Below are 27,017 nucleotides of genomic sequence, written 5' to 3'. Positions count from 1 at the left end.
CTGAGAACGTCACCAACGGCACGGACTCGCGGACGACCTCGTCGATGCGCGAGAGAATGTCTCCGCAGAGAACTTTACAAATTTATGCCGGGCGAGTGAGAACGTCGCCGACGGCACGAACTCGCGGACGACCTTGTCGATGCGCGAGAGAATGTCTCCGCAGAGAACTTCACAAATTTATGCCGGGCGACTGAGAACGTCGCCGACGACACGAACTCGCGGACGACCTTGTCGATGCGCGAGAAAGTGTCTCGAGTCTTACTGTACCCCAAACGAGGTACCGTCTTCGTTTCACTCGCGGTGGAAAATTACTGCACAGTTACTTATATATCCGGCTCGAAGGACCATTTATTCTGTGCGTGAACCTTCGAAATTATTTTCGTGCACAGAAGGAAAATATTTATTTTGCGCCAAGAACGTAAATCTGCAGTAGGATTCTGCGAAGAGAGAGTGAACGGTTTTGTAAGATGAATTTTGAAATGATTTATTTTACAAAACTGAACAGAAACAGTCGTCCAATAAAGCGTTCGCTTTTTAACTATACGCGATTTCCGTCACTCTAATCTCCTTTTAAGCTTTCAAGACGGACTCTCAGGGCAAACTGCTCCGAATTCGTCTATTGGTAACGACAACGGCCGATAGACCATATGATCGACGCGTGACACGTGCGTGCCCTATCGTGATTCGCTTGCGATCGATCTATTGAAGAACGAGATTCAGACAAAAACGCTTGTTTGTCCATTTGGAACGCGCGGTCGCGAAAATAAGTTGAACGTGATGACCTTGCCGAAAACATCGAGAAACGGCTTCTCTAATATGCCTTACAATTTTATACACCATTGTTCGATTTTCTTTACCTTCCTCTTTCCAGAAATTTCTTCAACGTGCATGTTCCTGTTCATCTTTATTAAGCCGCGCGTTATTTTTAAATAAAATTTTATTTGCCATTTTTTCAACAATAAGCATTTTTTCTAATCTATAATGATGTATTATTTTTTACCGTGACACGAGTCAGAATGCTCGCCTAAACAAATATTTGCCTGTTCTTTTTTTTTTATTACCCTACGGCATCGTCAGCCACTACCTGCCACCGGCAGCTGATCCCCGTATAATCTAACCATTGTTCGATTTTCTTTCACTTTCTCTTTTCAGAAATTTCTTCAACGTGCATGTTCCTGTTCACCTTTATTAAGCCGCGCGTTATTTTTAAATAAAATTTTATTTGTCATCTTTTCAACAATAAGCATTTTTTCTAATCTATGATGATGTATTATTTTTTACCACGACACGAGTCAGTATGCTCGCCTGAACAGGTATTTGCCTGTTCTTTTTTTTTATTACCCTACAGCATCGTCAGCCACTACCTGCCTCCGATACCCGTTCGACCGTATGACGCTTTTCTTGGTCAAACTGTTTTTACCCCACCCCGTCCAATATCGGCCATTTGATTCGACGAGCTATTCTTTCCAAACGTATACTCGAACCCACATACCGTACTCTACGCAACTTTAGCTTAAATGGCTCATCTAATCCTTAGATTAGTAAGATCTCGTTTAACTCAGCATACTAGGACCCTGCTCGGAAACGCGAAGATCCCGGGTTCAAATCCAGAGAAAATCAGAAAAAATAAAAAAATTTCTCATCCCCTCGCCTTTCGGGGCCAGTCGCCATTTTTTTCCCCTCAACACCCGCACTCGGAAAAACCAGACGCTGGTGATGGGGGAAAGATAAGCCACGTCCAGAGGGGGTGGTGGGGGTTTGTTTTGACAGGCCAGAGGGGCTGGTGGTGTTTTGACGGGCCATACCTGCCACTATACTACTGATATAAATAATTTTTTGAGCTAAAATTTTAATGCCTGTTCATATAAGATATTTTATACATTTTACACACATTTACACACTATGATTATATTTTATGATTATTTTATTGATTTCTTATCAGCTTTCACGAAATGGGTATCTATGATTTACCCGCAATAATTACGTTTATTACGAATATGAGATCGCAACCATTGCATACGTATATTGGTCATTCGATGGGTACAACTTGTTTTTACGTGATGGCAACAGAGCGTCCAGAAATTGCTCAATTGGTGCAAATGATGATCAATTTCGGACCATCAGTCTTTTTAGATCATATGGCAAGTCCTCTACGGTACTTTTTCCCTTTCTTGACAGATACGGTAATACCTGTTAAATACTGTTTGATAATAAATAGTTGACTATGTAAAAATTATTTATTATTTTTTTTAACAAAATTATAATTATTTATTGTCTTAATTTTATATTTTATATATAGATTAGTATATTTTTTTAAATATTACTGCAGCAATAATAATGTTACAATCCAGACAGCGCATATGTTCTTTAAAAAATGTCTAAAAAATTGAATTAAAATTGTTCTGTGAATACCTTTATATTTTTTTATTTTTCTGCTATTTAGAAAGTAACACGTTACTTTCTAATCATTTTATATATAGATATCGAATAAATATATTTATCGTAGCTTTGTTTCGAAAATCGTCAAAAAATTGATTCTAAAGAGATTTAAACCTAAATATGTTATAATCAATTTTTATCGTTATTTATTTTGTCATCGATTTTAAGTTTAATAAAAAGTTTTTTGAGGAATTAAAATAAAAATAAAAGAACCTCTCAAAGCTATCATATTATTTCAAAGAGACAAATAATTTACTATTTAGAAATCTAATGTACTATTATGAGATTTTCAATTGCAGATAGTAATGCGATTTTTTTTTAATAAATTACTGATAACCAAATTTGTGAAGTTTCTTTTGAAATATTTCTGCGTTCAGAATCTCGGAAAGGAAATCTGTGTTCATTTAATGTTTATGACTTGGGGTTACGACTGGGAACAATTTAACTATGTGAGTAATAATTTCCCGAATGTCTAATGATCAAGATACAATTATAAAGTCATGTTCTTTGATTATGTGTCTCATGCAATCGTAATTAAAATCAAATTTTACGTGCATGTAATCTTTTTCACTTAGACTCTGCTGTCCGACATTATGACTCACTTACCTGGCGGTGGTTCATCTAATACAGTGACGCACTATTCTCAAGGATTTCAATCGGGCAAATTTTGCCAATATGATTACGGTTGCGCAAAAAATTTATTAATATACAACTCGGTAGAACCTCCAGACTACGATCTATCAAAAATCATGGTTTCGATCGCATTGTTTTATGGCCCTGGCGACACCTTGGTTGACATTGTGGTAAATGAGAAGAAATAAATTAAAATAAGGTTAAGCAGATATGTATCTTAAAGTATTTAAGATATGTATTTAAATATGTATCTTATTAAGAGACGCGGTAGCGTTCCACCTTTTGTTGTCGTCGAGAAACGCTCCCAGACAACAAAACGTCTAAAATCGGGACATAAGACGTCTTAAAAGAGCCATTAAGATGTATTTTCACATCATATTAAAATTTGTCTTTAAGATATTTTTAAGACGTCAATAAGATATTTTTAAGACGTCTTGATGTCCCATTTTTAGACGTAATGTTGTTTGGGCTACTGCGTATCTTTCATCGAAACAAGGACGTTTTCAGGAAACTCTAAAACAATATCTTTTTTTCAAATTTAATTGAAAGATATCGAAAATATAGCCAAAACATCGAGAGCTATCAAAAAAATATAGCTAAAACATCAAGAGATATCGAAAAAACGAAAGAACGCTGCTGTGTATTTTTTACTAGAGGTAACAGGACTTCGTAAATATTTGAAACAATAATTTAAAATATCTCATAAACCGGAACACATTCTCCTACCCTCTCTCAACCACTGCACTTTCTTCCACACATTTCAGCCCCTTTTTTTTGTTTTTTTTTTCAACGGGAATGTGCTTACACATATCCTCCACTTCGGGGGAAGCTTTGGATTATGTGGGGATGGTTAACGTTAAATTACAAAAGGAGGGCTGAAGGCCCTCCCCCGACCCACTAAACCCGTCGGCGGTCCTCTATCTGGCGTTATTGTGGGTGTCCTGGGAATTGCTCTTTGCATGCGCACAGAGCACCCACTGCCCGGCACACAAATTCAAGGTGTGCCTCATCTTTTGACCTGACCCTGAAAAGGCCAGATCGGGTAGAAAAGAGTGGGGACCACCGCCACTCCTCTCCCTCTCCGTGGAGAGCCGCGTGCAATGAGTTTAAAGGCCCCCGCTTTTGGAACTTTGCAGCTCCTCCGTCCCAAGTCCTGACGCTCCCTCCCCTCTCTTAGGGGTAAGGATTCAGCACCAGCACCCGAGACCTCCTTCGAGGAACCCTCTCCGAAAAGAGAGCCTTCCTATGCGGGAGGGAAGGGAGTACGACACTCCTGAGAGCGCTCATCTCCCCTTTGTCCCGCGCCTCCCTCAAAATGTCTCCCAGGGACCCGACTCCCTCCGCCCCCAAAGAGGGGTTAGAATTCGGCCGAGCCTCCGGGGAACCCTCCCACGAGGGAGTCCATCTCCCGAAGGAGAGGGACTCCCTCACTTCCTCTCTCCTGAGGGAGAGGCGCTAGGCGTTAGCCCCGCGCGTCTCCCCCCTTTCCCCTCATCTAATTGAGACAGAGCCCGGCCCTGTTCGCCCCGAGGACTACCCCCCCGGCGATGTCGCCGGGGCGAGTCTACGCAGCCCCCGGCCGGGCGCCCCCTCCTTCTCCTCCGGAGGCGCCGACAGGCACCCCGGTACCTCAAGTCGGTGCCTGGCCGGCCGGAGGAAGTCCACACAGAGCGGACACCTCAGGCCGGACATGCACCTCACCGCCTTGTGGCCAGGGGAGCCGCAGCGATAGCAGCGGCGGCCCCTGTCCACTATCGAGGTGCACCGGCGCCATGTATGGCCAGGATACAGGCACCGATAACACCTCGCCGCACCCATAACATTAGCGACAGTTGTACTGTCGCCAACTCTCCTCTTGCTGCTACTCCCAGCAGCCTCCTTCCTCCTGTCTATCCCCTCTCTCTCCTCTTCCCTCTCCCTCTTTCCCCTTCCTTTTCCTATCCCCCCTTCCCAACATCCTAACCCATTCCCCAGTAACCCCCGTTGTCCCCGTCTCCCCCATCTCCTCAAGAACCTCTCGAGCCACTCCCGCCCGACCAGCTTCCACCTCCATGAGGCGCCTCTCTAGCAACTCCAACCGGTCCGAGTTGATCTCCAGTCTCGAGGCTATGTCCTCGAGCCTGGCACTCAGCTCCCCCGGCAAAGGAGCCACCACAACAGGCACCCCTATCTCCTCCGTCTCAGTTCCCTGATCACGGACCTCCGTTCCGCGTTCAGGGACCACGTCCACAGGGACCGCGTCGACCCTCCTGTCAATCTTTTCCTCATATCGGACGCACTCCCTCCGTGTAAAGTCAGAAATAACCCACGCGTGTTCCCGCGTCCAACCCAGCACGAGTCCGGCGAACTTCTTCACCCTCTCCATCACCAAACTCGGCTGATTCTCCTTCAGATTCAGACCGATGGCTTTCACAAAGTCAACGGTCTCCTTCCTCACGGTTTGAAACCCCTCCATGGAATTATGAAAAAGCTCCGCAGTGGGAGTCTTGGCCCTAGCTTCATCCCACCATGGAGCAAGGTCCTCCTTCCAATCCAGGCCTGGCAGCATTGCTGTCGGCCTCTCCATGTTTGAAATCTGCGACTCCACCTCCATCGAAGCCGCAAACCCCACCTCCCCTTCCTCACACCCGTCGCAAGATGACGACGGAGCAGAGGCCGGAATACCCCTATCTCCGCCGGGCCCTGAAGCATCCGAGACAACTGTGCCGGTAAGACTGTTTACCATTTTACGCCTTCCCATATTTTTTCTTTTTGATCTTTTTTTTTACTTGACGACCATCCAAGGGTGGCGAGCCGAAGCCCTTTTGACCCCACTAGGCCCATCCATCACACACACACGCACACACACATTCACCCAATGTCGGGAGTTGACCGGATCTCACCCACAGCCTGTTTGACTTGAGTGACCCTTTTTTTTTTTTTTTTTTACGACAGAAATGTGCTAAACACATATCCTCCACTTCGGGGGAAGCTTCGAATTATGTGGGAATAGTTAACGCCCAATGGCGAAAGGAGGACTGAAGGCCCTCCCCCGACCCACTAAACCCGTCGGTGGTCTTCTTGATGTTTAATGAGGGCCTCCCGGGATCGCTTTTCGCATGCAACCGGTAGACCCTCGCATCCGCGCCTCTTGTGCGCCCGCCTCTCATGAAGGGGAAGGTGGGACCACACCACCCCCCCTTTCCATCCCTGGGGACTGTGTGCAATGGATCCGAAGGCCTCCCGGCCTGCGAACCCACAGTCCCCCGATCCCAGAGTAGAGGCTCCCTCCGTCCTCTAAAGGGATTGGGATTCGGCCCCGCCTCCGGCCATCCCTCCTCGAGATTTTTTCCTAGAAGGAAACCTCGACGACTTGAGTGACCCTGCCAGGGACCTAAGTCCTCATTGACATAGCCTGTGGGATCATTGATCCATCACTCTCGACATACAGACACACACCAGCTCGGGCCCTTCGGGTGCGCGAGACCCGCACTCCGCAGGGGAGGCACATGACCCCCCCTGTAAAGTCCCGGAAGGTGCTCTCCAAGACCGGAGGGCCAGTGTACCTCCTGATCGCTGTTAGCATCCTTTGCAAGACTATCCTCTTGCAAAGGGTGAGCCCCCTCGCTATGACAAGGCCGCGACCCACGAGGGGGACCCATTTTCACCCTCTCCCTAACCACTCCTAACCTCTACCACCCACTCCCACCCTCTCCCACATACTTCTATCTACTTCCACTTTATCCCATCCACTTCCATTCTCTTTCACCCACTCTCACCCTCTCTCATCTCCATCTCTCTCTTTTTCCCTATCTTATATTTGTAATAATAGTACAGTCACTTGAGAATTTGATCATGGAAAAAATGTTAAAAAACTGAATTTTGATATAAATCTTCGTTTTTGCAAAAGATTGAAGGGGAAAAAAATTTATCATACATGTATATATATACTTTGCAAAAATATGTGAAATCCAAAATTAGGCATCAGAGATGTAAAAAAATAACGATAAGTATATCTTTCGTAAACAAAAATTACCATCAAAAATATTATTTTTTTAAAAATTATATTTTCATAAATTATACTTTACAAAAATTAATCATTATTACAAAACTATTTTTTTTTTATATTATATGTATATCTTTATAAAAATTGTCATGAGAAATATTATTTTTTTAAATCAAAGTATCAAAAATATTCTTCTTAAAATTTATATTTATAAAATATATTTTATCTTTACTAATAACATAAAAAAGGCTTAAAATATTTACATCAAAATGTAGTGAAATAAAAAAGTGCTAAGTAAATTTAGGAAGATATAATGTTTTAAAAAATTAAAGTAAAAAAAATAAAAGAAACAAATTTAATTAAAATTAAGCAAAACACTTAACGCTGTATTTGCAAAAGGGCTACTTTAAGGTTAGCTGAATGCGTTATTATACTACATGTAGAAAACATTTTAAAAGTTACAGCACTAAGTTTTTTGCTTAATTTTAATTAAATTTGTTTTTTTTATTTTTAACTTTAACTTTTTTAAATTTTATTTTTTCAAATAATAGTAATAGTAGATGATTTTATTGTAATTACTTTAATATTAAGTATAATATAGTCTGACAGTAGAATTATATGAAAATAATATCAAAAGTAAGTTAATTTCAACACTTTGAAAGATAAGTTTATTTACTTGAACTTTAAACTTTATAAAATAATAATAATTAAAATAAACATATATAACAACATATATTATAATAAGAATATTAAATCGGCTCTTTTAATATAAAACACAATATACACCTCCTCCTTCTCGGCCATAGAGCCAAACGCGATGTTAATGCGAAACTTAAGCAAGAAAATTAAGAAATCTGGGAATTTGTATCCTATAGTTGGGATCTCAAAAATTCCCCTTGTTCCTCTTTTAACTTCTCCTGTAAAGAAATCACAGACTTTTATTAGAAGTCTGTGAAAGAAATAGGCGAGAAAAATATTAGTCCGAAAGTTGGCTAAATCGGGAATTCCCTTTACAGGGCAAGTTAAAAGAGGAACAAGGGGAATTTTTGAGATCCCAACCATAGGATACAAATTTCCAGATTTCTTAATTTTCTTGCTTAAGTTTTGCATTAACATCCTGTTTGGCTCTATGGCCGAGAAAGAGAAGGTGTATATTGTGTAACATATATGTTAGGACAAGTAAAATAACACGCAGGAATGGTTATATATAAAAAAAATCTTTATTTCAATGAACGTGCGTCAGCAAGAACGCGGGAAGCTAAAAACTGAAAAACAACGGAACAACTAAGGAAAAACTGAAAACATAAATCATATAGAAGGGAACAATGCTTGCTGCTTACTTGCTATTGGTTAAACATAGAAAGCATCCGATTGAACGAGATAAACTTTTCTCACTCTAACAATATATTATATTATATGTATAATCAGAAAATTTAAAAAATAATTGTATTTAAAAGTATTTATAAATGTATTTAAGGGGATGCCGGAGGTCTACTTTTACCAACCGAACCGATTATATTTTGCCACTATCGAAAAGTTTTTATTGCGTTAACAAAATAACAAATGTTTTTCCACGAATAAAGTTAATACAATAATAAAGGAGGGAGCGGTCTGAATTTGTGATAAAAAAACAAAAAATTTTTAAATACGAGTTTCTTTTTGGCTTCTCGCGTCACGTCATAACAATATTTGCTTGTATAAAAGTTTCACAATTTATACGTACCAAATAAGACCGCTTCCTCCAAAAGATTGCATAAAGGAATATTACTGACCTTGCAGAAATAAGTTTAGAAGTCTAATAAAAAAGATCTCGATTGTGGAATATTTCATTCATATGTGTATGTGCGAAATGACAATTAGGAATAATACAGGGCAGAAAATTAGTTGCGCGATGTCGCGATAGAGCGAGCTGCAATCGTGCAGTTAGACAAGGACAGACAGTCATATTATCTTCGTCTCTCTCATACATAGAATAATATAACGCAAAACGTCTGCCTCTTTGTCAACATAGAGTTTCCTTCAAGAAAGGCTGGATGAAGAGGTTAGTATATTTCTTTATATGCATGCATGTATGTATGTATGTATGTATGTATGTATGTATGCGTAGAAATTGTTTATGAAGAATATTATATATATATATATATATATATATATATATATGTATATATATTGTATATATATATATTGTATATATGTATATATAAATGTATGTATGTATATATGTATGTATGTATGTATGTATAGGGTGTCCTGCAACTGATGTCCACAGTGAAACTTATATTTGTATTCTTGAGATTCATTCTAAAAATAAACATGATTTTGAAATTTTCAAGATTTTCTCCATCTATAAATTTTTTGCGATATTCTAATTATACTCCCCTCATTCTTATTCAACATTTATGAGGTTCAATTTTTATAAAATTTTTTTACATAAATAAATAAATATATATATATATATATATATGTATATATATATATGGTATATATATATATATATGTATATATATATATATATAATATGGTATATATATATATATATATATGTATATATATATATATAATATGGTATATATATATATATTTTTTTTTTTTTGAAAAATAATGATTTCTGAAGAATAAAGCAGTCACTTGCTAATTTTAAAGAGTTATTAGTAATAGAAATATTATAGTAGTAATAAATAGTAGTTACAATAGTACAATAATAGTAATAATAGTTATAAAGTTGCAGTAGTAACAAAAAAAGATATTTTATGCCAAAGACGATCCATTCGTCTGCTAGTTGCTTCTAAAATATCTTCTCTCAGAACGATTTGCATGTACGTTCTGGTTATTAAAAAAAAAAATTTTATACCAGAAACGATATATTCGTCTGCTAGTTGCTTTTAAAAATATATTCTCCCAGAACGATTTGCATGTGCGTTCTGATTAGTTAGTATCCAATCGTTAGTACCTACGATGCAATGCCTGGAGTCAAATTCAAATACAGGTACGTGTAGTAAAAATGTCGAACTTTGCGAAGATAACAATCATTTTGTTATCTGAGGAATAGCCCTCTGGATATAAATCGTATCCAGGAAAGCATGCGCTCAACGGCGTCGCATTGTCGACTCTTCTCATATGTGGAATGAACTTCAGAGATCATTCAATAATCATATGCAAAAAATAGAGTGCCAATTTAAAGATTGGAAACTCATAAAAACTAAAACCGAAGGCCAAGAAGAAAATGGCTCTAGGAATAGCACATATAAGAATACTAGCAATGAATCCATCAATTTTCAAAAATCGGTGGAATTATTCTCAGATACGATGGATTCTAAAGTTAGTATTCAAAAAGTGCTGCCTTTTCCTAAATAATAAAAATTTATCAAATCAATAATTTGTTATATTCCTATACATATCGTTGCAAAAAGACGCTTCAATGCAAATGTCTCGTTTGCTATAATCGGATAGACAAAAAAAAATATTTTGTGGCTGCGTTTTCACGGGAATGGGCGATGGAAGGGCCTATTTTATCTTTGATATTTAAAAAAATATTATATAATATTTTTTCATTATCGAGTTACATATAATTATCAATATAATTACTTATCATTCACATGTGTGTGTATGAATATACTGAGCATTCACATGTGTGTATACTAAATATATTTACTGAGTGTTCTAAATAAAACGTTACAATTTTTTATTTCTAAAAGTATAATTTTTAGAAAATAATGCTGCAAATAAAAGTTCCAGTATTTCAACGGAGATATACATATTTTGATGTTACAGAAATGTTTGTAGAAGGCAATTTTCAATATTATTAGTCAACTTGATTATTTTATATTGATTAGTCTAAGTATTTATGTAAATTTATTCCTTGTAACATATTCTGCATACAGGGTAAAAGTCAATAATTGAACGGTTTACGAGATATTTTACATAATCTAATATATATTGATATAAAAAATAAAAAATATTTTGTAAATAAAATATTTAGTATTCGATAATACTTTTATGTATAGAATAATTATAGACAAATAAAAAAAGATACACAGTAAAAAAAATATACAATTTGCTACATTCAGCTATATATATTTTTTCGTAAAAACAACATGTTTGTTGTTTATACCAATTGTTTTGTCTAGTTATTCTATACATTAAAGCAAGACCATTGAAAACTAAATATTTTACAAGATATCTGGTATTTTATATCAAAAATATGTCAGATTATGTGAAATATCTCGGATTTTCAATGGTCTTGCTTTAATGTATAGAATAATTAGACAAAACAATTGGTATAAACAACAAACATGTTGTTTTTACGAAAAAATATATATAGCTGCATGTAGCAAATTGTATATTTTTTTTACTGTGTATCTTTTTTTATTTGTCTATAATTATTCTATACATAAAAGTATTATCGAAGAGATATATATATATATATATATATATATATATATAATGTTAGATTATGTAAAATATCTCGTAAACTGTTCAATTATTGACTTTTACTCTGTATGCAGAATATGTTACAAGAAATCAATTTACATAAATACTTATTATTAGACTAATCAATATCAAATAATCAAGTTGACTAATGATATTGAAAATTGCCTTCTACAAACATTTCTGTAACATCAAAGTATGTATATCTCTGTTGAAATACTGGGACTTTTATTTGCAGCATTATTTTCTAAAAATTATACTTTTAGAAATAAAAAATTGTAACGTTTTATTTAAAAAACTCAGTAAAGATATTTATACACACACATGTGAATGCTCAGTAAATATATTCATACACACACATGTAAATGATAAGTAATTATATTCACACATACACATGTGAATGATATATATATTATATATATATAAGAATTGCATGTAAATATATAAGCCAAAAAACAAATATATAATATTATTGTGTTCAAACTATGTGATAAAGATAGACACAATTATGTATGTTTTACTGTCATTGACACGCTTAGATAAAAACGCGTGTGCAAGATGATTCAACAGTAAAAATATATTATGTTATCTAAAAAAATATAATATGTTGAACACAATAAAATTGTTTTTTTTTTTACATGCATGTAAATTTTTAATATATGGAAACTGCCAATAATAGCGAAATTAAAATTGTCGGTAATTATCGACAATTTTAGTTCCGCTTAGATAAGAGCGCTAACCCGTCGGAGTTCGGCCAACGCTCCGGCATCCCCTTAAATACAATTAGTATTTAAATATATTTAAAAATCAAAGTATTTTAATAGTATTTAAATATTTTGTCTCGAAGTATCTGCCCAACCCTGATTAGAATATTAAAAAGATAATACATAGTAGAGATTGATTCACGATATAATTATACACGATGTCCTATTTTAATCTACCACTTCGATTAATATGATTATTATTTACCAATTTACAAAAATACATATTTTAAACAAAAGTTGTGTAGGATTACGAGAGGAAAGATAGAGCGCGTTATTGATCTTTTGCCAAAAGATGCTTCTCAAAATTATTCGAGTTATAAATTTTTTTAAAATGAAACTATCCTAATTTTTTTATATTGATCGATTCCTCGCAATATTTGATATAAAAACTTATAAGAAATAAAATAGTTAAAAAAGAATAGTTTATGAAATTTTTATACTTTAATTTGACAATTTTACATAAATTATGAAATATTTCGTAAAATATTTATTTTTCGACCTTGTCACAAAACTTTTATGCACAAAATAATAAAAGGAATCAATCAATTAAAAAGAAAATAAAGTTGTTTTTAAGAAAAAATATATGTAGCTGCTGATTGCAAATTATATGCATATTATAAAATAAAATACTCTCTCTCTCTCTCTCTCTCTCTCTCTATATATATATATATATATATATATATATATATATATATGAATCAAACTTTATATGATACGAGAGATTAAAAGAAAACTTTTTTTTAAGGATTTGAAGAGGCTGTTCTGCGCATTACCTAATGTAATGGATGTATATAAAGTGCCATGGCCTAATTTCAATCATGCAGACTTCATTTGGGCCAAGGAAGCACCTAAACTGGTTTACGAAAGAGTTTTCAAGATTATGAGGAAGGAGAATATAAATAATATTACATTAGCAATGAAAATAAAAGATAAATGTTGCACGCTACATCTTTAACGGTACAATAGATACGTTTCGATGGAAAGTGCAGTCATTAAGTTTATTAATTGTAAACTTATATTTTAGTATTATTACAATTAGTATTAGAGTACAATGTAATTATTTAATACAATTGGTATATGGAGGTAAAATAAAATACTTCTTAAACAATTTGTTTCAGCAAATGGATTAATATATTATAAAAATAGCACTGTAATATAGTATAATTTATCAGGAGACGCAGTAGCATCTCGCTAAGTATATCTATTTTCAAATTCAATCAAAAGATATCAAAAATATAGCAAAAACATCAAGATATAAAAAAAACTGAAAGAACGTTACTGCGTATTCTTTACCGGAGCACGATTTTGTGAATATTTTAAACAATGATTTAAAATATATAATAAACCGAAACATATTTTTCAAAATATGACCATGTCATCGAAAGCGTGAATTTTTCCGCATAAAATGACACTTCGATAAAGTTGATAGTTGTACTGGTTGAAAAGATATAAATTTTTTTAGAAATTTTTCGGTCGAAAATGTCACATTTTTATTAAGATACATCGAACTTGTCCTGCCGTCATCTTGTCCGATGGGTGATCGCTAAGGTAAATGGTTGCTTAACTTCACGCTTTCTCATGCTCTTTTACTCTTTCCCATTTTCTCCCATCCTCTCGTATCCTCTCAAACCCACTCCCTTCCTCTCCTACTTTTCCCCACACCCACCCTTTCCCACCCACTCCCACCCTCCCGACTATGTTCTACCCTCTCTCACTCTCTCATCCTCTTGCAACCTTTTTTTCCTCAGAAATGTGCTCAACATATACCCTCGGGGGAAACTTCAGGTTATGTGGGGATGGGAAAGGGCAAAAAGCCCACTTCCCGACCCACTAAACCTGATGATGGCCCTCTTAGCGCTACGCGAACGCCCCGGGAATCACTTTCGCATGCACACAGGAGCGCCCACACGCTATTTTATTGTTCTTATTACACAAGATTCCGGCTTGCAAGGCGTAATCGAATTGCTGGCGATTTCGTCAGCTCACACTCAACTTTTAATTTCTCGCTACTGATTTCGCGTAAGCTCTCTCGGAGCGAGTGTTTCGTACCGTTCCTAATTGCTCACTGGTAGTTTCTCGATGATCGAGGCGGGCAGGTTGATTGTTCTATTATTGGTCGACATTAGATCAGGCTACGAAAACCGGCCAATAATCGCCGCATTTCTTGGACGACACGTGAGTCCCCGCTGAGAATCATGCAAGGCACGTGGCGGGGAAATGCGAAGAGCTACGGTGGCGGAAATCTTTCCAAGTCTTAATAATTGAATGAGAATCAACAATGTCAAATATTTTGAATGGCAATGTTTGAATAAATTTATTGTTTATTATATATATATTTTTTTTTATTTTACAATCAGATATACTTCACCCTATGATATAATTGTATTAATATTACTATATATTTAAAATTAAACAAATCAAATATAGTAGGCCAACTAAACGAGCAAATAAATAAGATGTAAAAATTTTTTTTATTAATAGTTAAATAATTAAATTAACATTCCGTTACAGAAACGATATAAATTGTAAACGTTTCGACTGCACTACAGTCTTTATCAATACATAAAAGTTAAATATTAAAATACAAAGTTAAATGTTAAAAATACAAAGTTAGTTAAATATTAAAATATAAAATTAAAACGATTCTTCGCTGTTGACCAATAGATGTGCAAGGCGATTGGTCTGACATGCCAATTTATGCGACATTTAAACATGCTGCGGATATAATACGCGAATTAAATCAATGTCAGAGAAAATTAAAAAATCTTTCAACTTACATTATCGTTTTAACAAGTCCTTTTTCCCGATATTTCAAGTGTGTGTTGCGAAGTCTGAATAACAAATGTCAAAATAGAGAGCGTGATGTATATATTTATTACCAATGTTTTTTCTAAATTATGATTCAGCAAATTTTTTAAGTATGTCAAAATAACTACTGTCTAACAATTCGGTGTCTTTATTTACATTAATTCCATTTTTCTGTTCTTTAATGTGGATCATTTCAGATATTAGCCTTTTATGGTAATTCTTTTCATGATCCATAATTTTAATATTGTCCTAGTCAAATGTATGTTGTTCGTTTAGAATGTGTTCCGTGACAACCGAATGTCTAGCAGAGTCTAATTTAATATTATTTTTATGTTCTTTAAGTCTCGTTCCTAACTGTCTTTTTGTCTGTCCGACATATGTAGCGTCACAATCGTTGCAATTCAATTTATAAATAACATTAGAATTCGTGGGGCGATTATTTTTGTCCTTTTGAACTTTTATGAAGTCATTCAATTTTTTAATGCAACGATATCCTACCACTACGTCAGGTCTTCTTATTGCTGAAGCAACTTTCTCAGATATTGATTCTATATATGGTATGACAAAATATTTAATGTTAGTATTAGTATTATTAGTATCTGTTATATTGTTATTATTAGGCTTGTTAAATTTCTTAGTTGAGAGACTTTTTAATCTGCGTTTTATTTCTGTGAAAATTAGATCAAGAGGATAACCGTTGGATAGCAAAATGTTAATAGCTTTCTCTATATTTTTTTTGTAAAATTGCGGATGTGATAATAATAAAGCTCTATCTACCAAGTTATAAATTGTTTCTATTTTATGACAAGTCGGATGATTTAAAAAAAATGAAAGTAATCTACCTGAGAATGTCTTTTTGTGATACCAATCTAAATAAATTTTATTATCTATTACTTTGATCATTATGTCTAAAAAGCTTATACACCGATTATCCTCTTTTTCCAATGTAAATTGTAGTCTATCGTTATAATTGTTGAATTCGTTCAAAACATATGTAATATTGTCAGCGGAAGTGCATAAAATAATGTCGTCTACATAACGGAAATAAAAAGTCATTTCGCAATTTAAATTACTAATTACCAATGTTTCCAAGTCCTGCATGACTATATTGGCAATGATCGGAGAAAGTGGGGAACCCATAGGAGTCCCATAAATTTGTTTGTAAGTTATGTTATTGAAAGTGAAAAATGTAGAAGTTAATATAAATTTTATCATACCTATGAATTCATTTTTGGGAATCTTTGTGTGTGACTCTATAAAATGCCATCTATTATTGATACCGTTTAATGCAAGATCTACGGAAACATTAGTAAATAATGAAACAACGTCCAATGAAACTATTATGTCTGAATCTTGTAGTCTTTTCCCTGATAGAATGTTGCATATATCGAAACTGTTATTCACAAAACTGTCAGCTCTAGGAAGGCTATCTTTTAAAATTTTATGAAAGAAGGAAGCAATATTATATAGAGATGTATTTATTGAGGAAACTATTAATCTAAAAGGAATATTTTCCTTGTGGATCTTGGGGAGCCCATAGGCTTTAGGAAGAAGGGAGTCGCTTGAAAATAAATAATAATATTCCTTTTTGTTGATGAAATCTTTTTTCAACCATTTCAACCATTTGCCAATATAGTCATGCAGGACTTGGAAACATTGGTAATTAGTAATTTAAATTGCGAAATGACTTTTTATTTCCGTTATGTAGACGACATTATTTTATGCACTTCCGCTGACAATATTACATATGTTTTGAACGAATTCAACAATTATAACGATAGACTACAATTTACATTGGAAAAAGAGGATAATCGGTGTATAAGCTTTTTAGACATAATGATCAAAGTAATAGATAATAAAATTTATTTAGATTGGTATCACAAAAAGACATTCTCAGGTAGATTACTTTCATTTTTTTTAAATCATCCGACTTGTCATAAAATAGAAACAATTTATAACTTGGTAGATAGAACTTTATTATTATCACATCCGCAATTTTACAAAAAAAATATAGAGAAAGCTATTAACATTTTGCTATCCAACGGTTATCCTCTTGATCTAATTTTCACAGAAATAAAACGCAGATTAAAAAGTCTCTCAACTAAGAAATTTAACAAGCCTAATAATAACAATATAACAGATACTAATAATACTAATACTAACATTAAATATTTTGTCATACCATATATAGAATCAATATCTGAGAAAGTTGCTTCAGCAATAAGAAGACCTGACGTAGTGGTAGGATATCGTTGCATTAAAAAATTGAATGACTTCATAAAAGTTCAAAAGGACAAAAATAATCGCCCCACGAATTCTAATGTTATTTATAAATTGAATTGCAACGATTGTGACGCTACATATGTCGGACAGACAAAAAGACAGTTAGGAACGAGACTTAAAGAACATAAAAATAATATTAAATTAGACTCTGCTAGACATTCGGTTGTCACGGAACACATTCTAAACGAACAACATACATTTGACTAGGACAATATTAAAATTATGGATCATGAAAAGAATTACCATAAAAGGCTAATATCTGAAATGATCCACATTAAAGAACAGAAAAATGGAATTAATGTAAATAAAGACACCGAATTGTTAGACAGTAGTTATTTTGACATACTTAAAAAATTTGCTGAATCATAATTTAGAAAAAACATTGGTAATAAATATATACATCACGCTCTCTATTTTGACATTTGTTATTCAGACTTCGCAACACACACTTGAAATATCGGGAAAAAGGACTTGTTAAAACGATAATGTAAGTTGAAAGATTTTTTAATTTTCTCTGACATTGATTTAATTCGCGTATTACATCCGCAGCATGTTTAAATGTCGCATAAATTGGCATGTCAGACCAATCGCCTTGCACATCTATTGGTCAACAGCGAAGAATCGTTTTAATTTTATATTTTAATATTTAACTAACTTTGTATTTTTAACATTTAACTTTGTATTTTAATATTTAACTTTTATGTATTGATAAAGACTGTAGTGCAGTCGAAACGTTTACAATTTATATCGTTTCTGTAACGGAATGTTAATTTAATTATTTAACTATTAATAAAAAAAATTTTTACATCTTATTTATTTGCTCGTTCAGTTGGCCTACTATATTTGATTTGTTTAATTTTGTTAATTTATACGAGCCTTTCATTAATTAATTCTATATATTTAAATTACCATATTCTAATATTTTATATATAATAATTCATGTGTCCCAATTTTCCAAAGAATTATTTAATTAAACTTTATATTAGAGTCCGTTTATTCCATACTTTAATATTTATCAACCGAGATTTCAAAGAACAAAGAAAACATAAGAAAAAAATAATGATTCTACAAATTAAGTAAAAAAAAATGTATTGATTTTTATAATATAAAATAATTATAAAACATATTATTTTTACGGTGGGGAATTACTATATATTGTAAATAAAATCATAAAAAGATATTAAAATAACTAATAATTCAATACAAATACAATGCAATAAAAATATAGAAAATGATATATGATCGATAAATTATGTACATTCTGATAAATTTCGATAAATTATATACATACAAATATTTATATTTACAAATGCAAAAATAATTTTAAGTAATATTATATATGTTAAATTTCAATGATACTTTACCTTCTTACAAATGTCAAGATCGATATTAAGATAAATGATGAAATGTAATACTTTTCGTATTTTTTTGTACAATTTATATTTATATAGAAGTTATTTAGAAAAACAACATAAATATATTTTTTTAGATTAATAAATAAAAAATTAAACAATGACAAAAATATATTAATCTTATACTATCAGTTGCCATGTAATCAACATGCATACTTGTAGTTAAACATATGTAGTTAAAAATAATATATAATATTTTAAATCGGCCAATAGAGCCCAAGCGCAAAAAATTAATTCTTCGGAACTGTATCTCTTGGTTTGAGATTACTAAGTTCCATCTATAAATTAATCTCGAACTTACATATGGAGAAAATAGGCGAAAAAAATATAGGTCCCAAAAGTCGCTGAAGCGGGAATTGAACCCGCGTCTTTCACTTTCCGGGCGACTGCTCTTATCAACTAAGCTATTCAGACCCTTTCGATTCTATATTTTTCTATTGCCTTTTTAGTATATGTAGTTAAATATATAATTGGTTAACATGTATATTTATAGTTAATTATACAATTTGCATGCATATTAATAAAATAAAATGATAAAATAACTAAACTGAACTAAAATATAAAATTAAAATTAAATTTACACATGTGGTTTAAGAAATTCTATTTATTAAATACATATTTAACAATTTATATAAAATTTATCATAAGAAATATAAAATATTAAAATATATTAAAATGCTAAATAACATTAAAATTTTGCACAACAAATATTGCACATTAATGTTATACATATTGCAAAAAATGATAAGTTTTATAATTATTCTATATTATAAAAATTAATAAACTTTTTTACTTATTTTGTAGAATCATAACTTTTTCTTATGTTTTCTTTGTTCTTTGAAATTTCGGTAATGATAAATTTTAAAGTATAGAATAAACAAACTCTAATATAAAGTTTAATTAAATAATTCTTTGGAAAATTGGGACACATGAATGAGAAAATCCTATTTCAGAAAGAATTTTTGTAAAATTTTGTACTATATTATAGATTTTTTAATAATAAAAAAATTTTCAAAAAATTTTACATGGATTTCTATAATATACTGCAGAAATAAAGAACTTGAAATATGCAAACTGCCAAATGTATTTTCTATATTATCATATGCTCTGAAGTAGGTATATAAGTTTAAAAAGGTATATAAGTTTAAAGTATTTAAATCACTATTTTTGTCTGAAAGTATACGTTCACATGCTTCACACATATGCTTTGCAAAACATTTTAATAATTATCCATAGATTTACATAAATGTATTTTCCTTAATTATAGGCACATTGCGATATTCATAATTATCTATTTCCATATTAATAGACGTATTATTGTTATTGTCAATAGCTGTCTGAATTGTTAACACATCCATTTCTTGAAAGTTTGTACTTTGTAGTAATATTTTATTTTTATCAATTTACAGTTTCCTGTGTTTATTTGACAATAATTTATACAAAATAACTTTTTAACTGAGTGATAAAATTGAATTAAAGTACGATTAAATGCGTTACCATGTCGAGTACGCACAGCGCCAAAGAAATTTTTTAATGCATCCTGATTAAATCGTCGTGTAAATAAAAACTTTATGAGACTCTGAGATTATTCTAATTCTTTCCACAATTGAAGCAATAATGTTATAGTAACAATCCAACATTTTATTGATGTTATTGAACGTGTGACATCTCTTTTAGTTTTAGTTATTACTTTTACACCAAGAGACCAGGGGGGGAAAAATAAAAGGAAAGGAAATGGAGACAACACAGGAGACGGGAAAGGGGGGGAAGGAAAGAATGGGAAAGGAAGGGTGAAAAAGAGAAAGGGAGAGAGGAGAGAAGGGAGAGGTAAAGAGATAGAAAGAGGCGGGAAAGAAGGAAAAGAGGAAGGAGGAGGGGGGGAAGGATGGAAGGTGGCATATTGGAAAATGTAGCGGGTCTAAAAAATAAGGACGCGGATTTCTGGGAAACAATAGGGGAATGGGATGTAATGTTTTTCCTAGAGACCTGGGTGGATGAAAAAGGATGGGAAAAATTAAAAGGGAGGATGCCGGGGGGATTTAAGTGGGAGGTGCAATACGCGAAGAGAAAGAGTAGGAAAGGAAGGGCAATGGGTGGAATTATAACGGGGGTGAGAAAAGGGATAAGAATAGAAGGAAAGGGTAGAACGGATAAAGGGGGAATGCTGGAGGTGATGATAGAAAGAGAGGGGGAGAGATGGAAGTTGGTGGGAGTGTACAATTAACTGAGATTTGGAGGAGAAACTAGAGGAGATGAACGAGTGGATGGAGGAGGAGGGAGACAGGGTCAGAACAATAATAGGGGGGGATTTTAATGCAAGAACGGGAAATTTAGGGGGAGGAATAGTGATGGGGGAGGATGAGGGAGAAGAGGGAAAGGGGAGAAAATCAAAAGATACAAAGGTAAAAATGACGAAGGGAGAAGATTGGTGGAAAAGTTGGAGGAGAGGGGATGGGCGATAATGAATGGAGGAGTAACAGGAGATGAGGAAGGGGAGTGGACGTATATGGGGCCGAAGGGGAGATCGGTAATTGATTACGTGATAGGGAATGAGAAAGTTAGAGAGGAAATTACGAAGTTAGAAATAGGAGACAGGGTGGACTCGGACCACATGCCGGTGGTAATATGGATCAGAGGGAAAGGAGGAGGAGGGGAAGAAAAAGGGATAAAGAGGAAAAGGAGATGGAGCTGGACGAGGAGGGGAAGGAGAAATTTAGGGAGAGGATAGGGGAAATATGGGAGAAGCAGAGGGACGAACAAGAAGAGGAAGGGGTGGAGGGGGAGTGGGAAGAGAAGAAAAGGAAGATACAGGAAGTGCTAGATAAGGGGAAAGAGGGGGAAGGAAAGGAGAGGAAAGAGAAAAAGAGAGGGTGGTTTGACGGGGAGTGTAGAAGAGAGAAGGGGGAGGTGGCAAAGGAATTGAAAAGGTGGAAGAGGATAGGGGGGAAAGGGGAAGAATACAGAAAAAGAAAAAAAGAGTACAAGAGATTATGTAAGAAGAAGAAAGAGGAGGATAATGTGAAGTGGACGAGGAAGGCAATGGAAGCGAGGACGGAGGGACAGGTATGGGAGGTGGTTAGGAGGGAAAGGGGGAAAGGCAAAGGAGGAATGGGAGGAGGGATTGAGATAGAAGAGTGGAACAGATATTTTAGGGAGTTATTAGGGGGGGTAGAATCGAGAGTAGTAATGAGAGGAAATAGGATGGAGAAGGGGAGGGAAGAAGACCAGATAGAAAATGGAGAAATTAGGAGGGCGATAGGCAGGTTAAAGGAAAGAAAGGCGGTGGGGGTGGATGGGATACCGGGAGAAGTGTGGAAATATGGAGGGGAGGGAATTGAGAAGTGGGTATGGGAGATATGCAATAGGATATGGAAGGGGAAAGGATGGATTGGGGAATGGAGTGAGGGGCTGGTGGTGCCAATTTTGAAGAGGGGAGGGGGAAGGGAGGTTTCAGAGTATAGGGGGGTAACGTTGACACCGTCATTATACAAAGTGTATGCGTCGGTGTTAGCGGAGAGATTGATGGGGGAGGTGGAGGAAGGAGGGATGTTACCACCAAATCAAACTGGGTTCAGGAAAGGGATGGGAACGGTAGATAATATCTATGTTCTGAATTATTTGATAAATAGGCAAATAAGCAGGAAAGGAAGACATGGTGCTATTCTTTGTGGACCTGAGAGCAGCGTTTGATTTGGTGGACAGGGTGAAGTTGATGACAGCGTTAAGAGGGAGGGGGGTGAAGGAAGAGACGGTGAGGAGATGTGAGGAAGTGTTAGGAGAAATAGAATTTAGGGTGAGAATAAGGGAAAAGGCGGGGGAGAAGTTTTGGACGGGGAGGGGGGTGAGACAAGGATGCTCTCTGAGTCCTCTTCTCTTTAATATGTTGATGGCGGACATGGAGGAGGAGATGAGGAAAGGGAGATGGAGAGGAGTGAGGCTAGGGGAGGGCAAGGTCTACACGTTAGCGTACGCGAATGACGTGGTATTGATGGCAGAGGATGAGGGGGGGATGAGGTGCATGATGAAAAGATTAGGGAGATATCTGGAGGAAAAGGGACTGGAATTGAATGAGAGAAAGTCAAAGGTGATGAGGTGCAGGAAAGGTAGAGGGAGGTTAAAAAAAGCTAGCTGGGTCTGGAAAGGTAAAAAATTAGAGGAGGTTAAGGAGTATAAGTATTTAGGATATACAGGGTGTCCGGTAATGGTCGCCTCAACCGTCGTGTGCAGGTAGAGTAAGTTAAACCGAATAGGAAAGTCCTCTACCGTTTTGCGATTTTCGCAATAATTATTGTGTTATTAAATAAAAAAGATCGGCCAATCTAACCGCGCGACGAGATGAGACGGCCCCCTGTCACACGATACACGGCGCGCGGCAAAGCGGAGGGAGGAGCGAACGCGATGGCTACGAACGGCGCGTAACGCTAAAGCTCCGCGACAACTATTTTCTCTCTTTCCCTTTTCATCTCACTTTCTTTACTAAAAACGAATCTTTTTATTTTCAAAATGGCATCTTGATTAATTATTGTAAAGTACAGTTTTGAAAAATTAATAATCGCATTGACATCATTTTCGACGATGTATCTCATTAAAATTTAACATGCATACAAAGCAAAATAAGAGTCTGATACAAATCACACCATACACGGAGAGAATTTTCTCTTATTAGAATTTATCCTGAAAATCATGGTAATCGTGGGATAATATGGTGTAGGAAAAATTTTATAAGAGTTTCTCTGATTAATATTTACTACATTAAAAATTATTAATATGAACATAGTAAAATTAATCGAGTACATTTTTTATTTTATTGTGGTAGATATTAATATTTTTATTGTGGTAAATATTAATCAGAAAAATTCTTATAAAATTCTTCCAGTACCTTACTGTCCCACGATTACCATGATTTTCAGGGTAAATTTTAAGAGAAAATTTTTTATGTGTAGTATTCGGATACGTTTTATCAAAATTTACGTTTTTAAAATAATCAATAAATGATAATAACGAGAGAGAGAGAGAGAGAAAGAGAGAGTGAGGAACGTTATTATCATAAATGATAACGTTCCTCACTCACTCACTCACTCTCTCTTTCTCTCTCTCTCCCTCTCTCATTATTATCATTTATTGATTATTTTAAAAAACGTAAAATTTTGATAGGATGTATTCGAATACTATACAGAGAAAATTTTTTCTTAAAATTTACTCTAAAAATGATGGTAATCGTGGGACAATGGTATTGAAAGAATTTTATAAGAATTTTTCTGATTAATATTTACTATAATAAAAATATTAATATCTATCACAATAAAATAAAAAATATACTCGATAAATTTTACTATGTTTATATTATAATAATTTTTATTTTTATCATAAATGATAATAACGTTTCTCTCTCTTTAGTTCTCTCTCTCTCTCTCTCTCTCTCGGCATAAAAAATATTTGTTATCCTTTCCGCACCACCTTGCGGTAGATAACACGGCGCATTTTTTTTAAAGTGGTATCCCCAGTAGGTCTAATCCACTCTCATATTTTAATTTAATAATTGTTCGAAGTGCCTTCCTCGTTCTTGCGAACAGAGTTCAGCCCTTCGAACAATATTACGCGTTGCGCGATACGCCATTTCTGGAGTAATGGTAGCAAAAGCTGCGAGAATTGCTTCCCGTACTTCAGCTTCTGTACCATCACGCCTATGCTCGACTAAATCTTTAATGTGACCCCACACGAAATAATCGAGCACATTAAGATCTGGCGATCGCGCCGGCCAGATGATCGGGCCGCCTCGACCTATCCATCTCTCTGGATAATGCGCGTTTAAAAAATCGCGCACTTGTCGAGAAAAGTGCGCAGGAGCCCCGTCTTGTTGAAAAATGAGTTCCGCTCTATCGCGAAGAGGAACATCTTCGAGAAGAGCAGGTAACTCATTTTGGAGGAAATTAAGATAGATCGCTCCATTTAAACGGGGTGGAAGAAAATATGGCCCGATCTAAAAAAATAAAATATTAAAAAAAAATGATTTGTTAAACTCGCGAAAGAAAATTTTTTTGCTTACTAACAAGTAAATTTACTACTTACTATTTGGTTCGCTTTTATTCCTGCCCATACATTTATCGCCCAGCGATATTGATAAGCGCGTTCTCGAACGGCATGCGGGTTTTCTTCTGCCCATTGCAGAAAATTGTGTGAATTAAACACACCGTTCGGTGTGAACGTGGCTTCGTCAGTCCATAAAATTCGATCGGGGAAAAAATTATTTCGTCGATACTGCGCAAGAAATTCTGTGTGTTTTACCGACTATTAATATTTATTAAAAATAACGCGAAAAAATATGAAATAAAGATAATAAAAATACCTTCACAAAAATAGACGCGCTGTTCGTCATCTCTCGGTAAAAGTTGCTGTACTCGCTGATGATGATACGGATGCAATCCATTTTGACGTAGAACATGATGCACCAAGTATCGCGAGAGACCGAGCATCCGAGATACACGGCGCACACTGGTCCTGGGGTTTTCTTCGAACGCTCGCAGGATTCTCTCTTCTTCTCGTACGTGATAACGTACTGGTGCCCCCACGTTTCGTCGATTTGGCATCACAACTCCTAGTGTTTCTCTGGCGCGTTGAACACAATTCAAAATTGTTTTATAATATGGATGACGCTCACGTTCGGGAAATCGCTCCGCGTAAAGACGAGCCGCAGCACGAGCATTTTCTCCGACTGCTCCGTATACGATAATCATGTCCGTATACTCTGCTGAAGTATAATCTGCCATTATTTAATAACTTTTTACACGCACCTTACGAGACGTACAACTCGAAAGTTGGGCAGCTACTGTGGAGCAACAAATTACGAGGAAAAGAGAATCGATGATAATTTAAAGAAAATTATTTCAAACGTTTGCCGCAGTATCATCTGATATCCTTGCGCGCCGCGGCTTTTCTTTACGCCTTTACGCGGAGCGATAAAGCCGCGGCGCGCAAGGATATCAGATGATACTGCGGCAAACGTTTGAAATAATTTTCTTTAAATTATCATCGATTCTCTTTTCCTCGTAATTTGTTGTTCCACAGTAGCTGCCCAACTTTCGAGTTGTACGTCTCGTAAGGTGCGTGTAAAAAGTTATTAAATAATGGCAGATTATACTTCAGCAGAGTATACGGACATGATTATCGTATACGGAGCAGCCGGAGAAAATGCTCGTGCTGCGGCTCGTCTTTACGCGGAGCGATTTCCCGAACGTGAGCGTCATCCATATTATAAAACAATTTTGAATTGTGTTCAACGCGCCAGAGAAACACTAGGAGTTGTGATGCCAAATCGACGAAACGTGGGGGCACCAGTACGTTATCACGTACGAGAAGAAGAGAGAATCCTGCGAGCGTTCGAAGAAAACCCCAGGACCAGTGTGCGCCGTGTATCTCGGATGCTCGGTCTCTCGCGATACGTGGTGCATCATGTTCTACGTCAAAATGGATGGCATCCGTATCATCATCAGCGAGTACAGCAACTTTTACCGAGAGATGACGAACAGCGCGTCTATTTTTGTGAAGGTATTTTTATTATCTTTATTTCATATTTTTTTGCGTTATTTTTAATAAATATTAATAGTCGGTAAAACACACAGAATTTCTTGCGCAGTATCGACGAAATAATTTTTTCCCCGATCGAATTTTATAGACTGACGAAGCCACGTTCACACCGAACGGTGTGTTTAATTCACACAATTTTCTGCAATGGGCAGAAGAAAACCCGCATGCCGTTCGAGAACGCGCTTATCAATATCGCTGGGCGATAAATGTATGGGCAGGAATAAAAGCGAACCAAATAGTAAGTAGTAAATTTACTTGTTAGTAAGCAAAAAAATTTTCTTTCGCGAGTTTAACAAATCATTTTTTTTTAATATTTTATTTTTTTAGATCGGGCCATATTTTCTTCCACCCCGTTTAAATGGAGCGATCTATCTTAATTTCCTCCAAAATGAGTTACCTGCTCTTCTCGAAGATGTTCCTCTTCGCGATAGAGCGGAACTCATTTTTCAACAAGACGGGGCTCCTGCGCACTTTTCTCGACAAGTGCGCGATTTTTTAAACGCGCATTATCCAGAGAGATGGATAGGTCGAGGCGGCCCGATCATCTGGCCGGCGCGATCGCCAGATCTTAATGTGCTCGATTATTTCGTGTGGGGTCACATTAAAGATTTAGTCGAGCATAGGCGTGATGGTACAGAAGCTGAAGTACGGGAAGCAATTCTCGCAGCTTTTGCTACCATT

The 27,017-nt window shown here is 35.4% G+C and overlaps 2 protein-coding genes and 1 pseudogene across 2 annotated transcripts; 2 read left to right on the top strand and 1 right to left on the bottom strand.

The window, feature by feature from the left end:
- Window positions 1-1,952: 1,952 nt before the first annotated feature.
- On the top strand, window positions 1,953-13,204 carry LOC114945912 (lipase 3-like). Its single transcript, XM_085481036.1, has 4 exons — window positions 1,953-2,202; window positions 2,725-2,888; window positions 3,015-3,242; window positions 12,995-13,204. Exons 1-4 carry the CDS (start codon window positions 1,953-1,955, stop codon window positions 13,202-13,204), a joined length of 852 nt encoding a protein of 283 aa, XP_085337162.1.
- Window positions 13,205-24,436: 11,232 nt separating this feature from the next.
- On the bottom strand, window positions 24,437-25,519 carry LOC146723809 (uncharacterized; annotated as a pseudogene).
- Window positions 25,520-25,876: 357 nt separating this feature from the next.
- On the top strand, window positions 25,877-26,424 carry LOC146723808 (uncharacterized). Its single transcript, XM_085481034.1, has 2 exons — window positions 25,877-26,297; window positions 26,372-26,424. Exons 1-2 carry the CDS (start codon window positions 25,877-25,879, stop codon window positions 26,422-26,424), a joined length of 474 nt encoding a protein of 157 aa, XP_085337160.1.
- The last annotated feature ends 593 nt before the right edge of the window (window positions 26,425-27,017 follow it).

The sequence above is a fragment of the Nylanderia fulva genome, unplaced genomic scaffold, assembly GCF_048542155.1.
Source record: "Nylanderia fulva isolate GAGA-0341 unplaced genomic scaffold, ASM4854215v1 Scaffold167, whole genome shotgun sequence".
Lineage (NCBI taxonomy): Eukaryota > Metazoa > Arthropoda > Insecta > Hymenoptera > Formicidae > Nylanderia > Nylanderia fulva.
The sequence above is the reverse complement of the archived record's forward strand: the minus strand, read 5'-3'. Positions and strand labels throughout refer to the sequence as shown.

Excerpts from the sequence above, each read along its gene's own strand:
- LOC114945912 (XM_085481036.1), top strand. The coding sequence starts at position 1,953 with ATGGGTATCTATGATTTACCCGCAATAATTACGTTTATTACGAATATG. Across the intron at positions 2,203-2,724 it reads GGTAATACCTGTTAAATACT|ATTTTCAATTGCAGATAGTA; the intron begins GTTTGATAATAA and ends TACTATTATGAG. Across the intron at positions 3,243-12,994 it reads ACACCTTGGTTGACATTGTG|GATTTGAAGAGGCTGTTCTG; the intron begins GTAAATGAGAAG and ends CTTTTTTTTAAG.
- LOC146723808 (XM_085481034.1), top strand. The coding sequence starts at position 25,877 with ATGGCAGATTATACTTCAGCAGAGTATACGGACATGATTATCGTATAC. Across the intron at positions 26,298-26,371 it reads GCGCGTCTATTTTTGTGAAG|AATTTCTTGCGCAGTATCGA; the intron begins GTATTTTTATTA and ends TAAAACACACAG.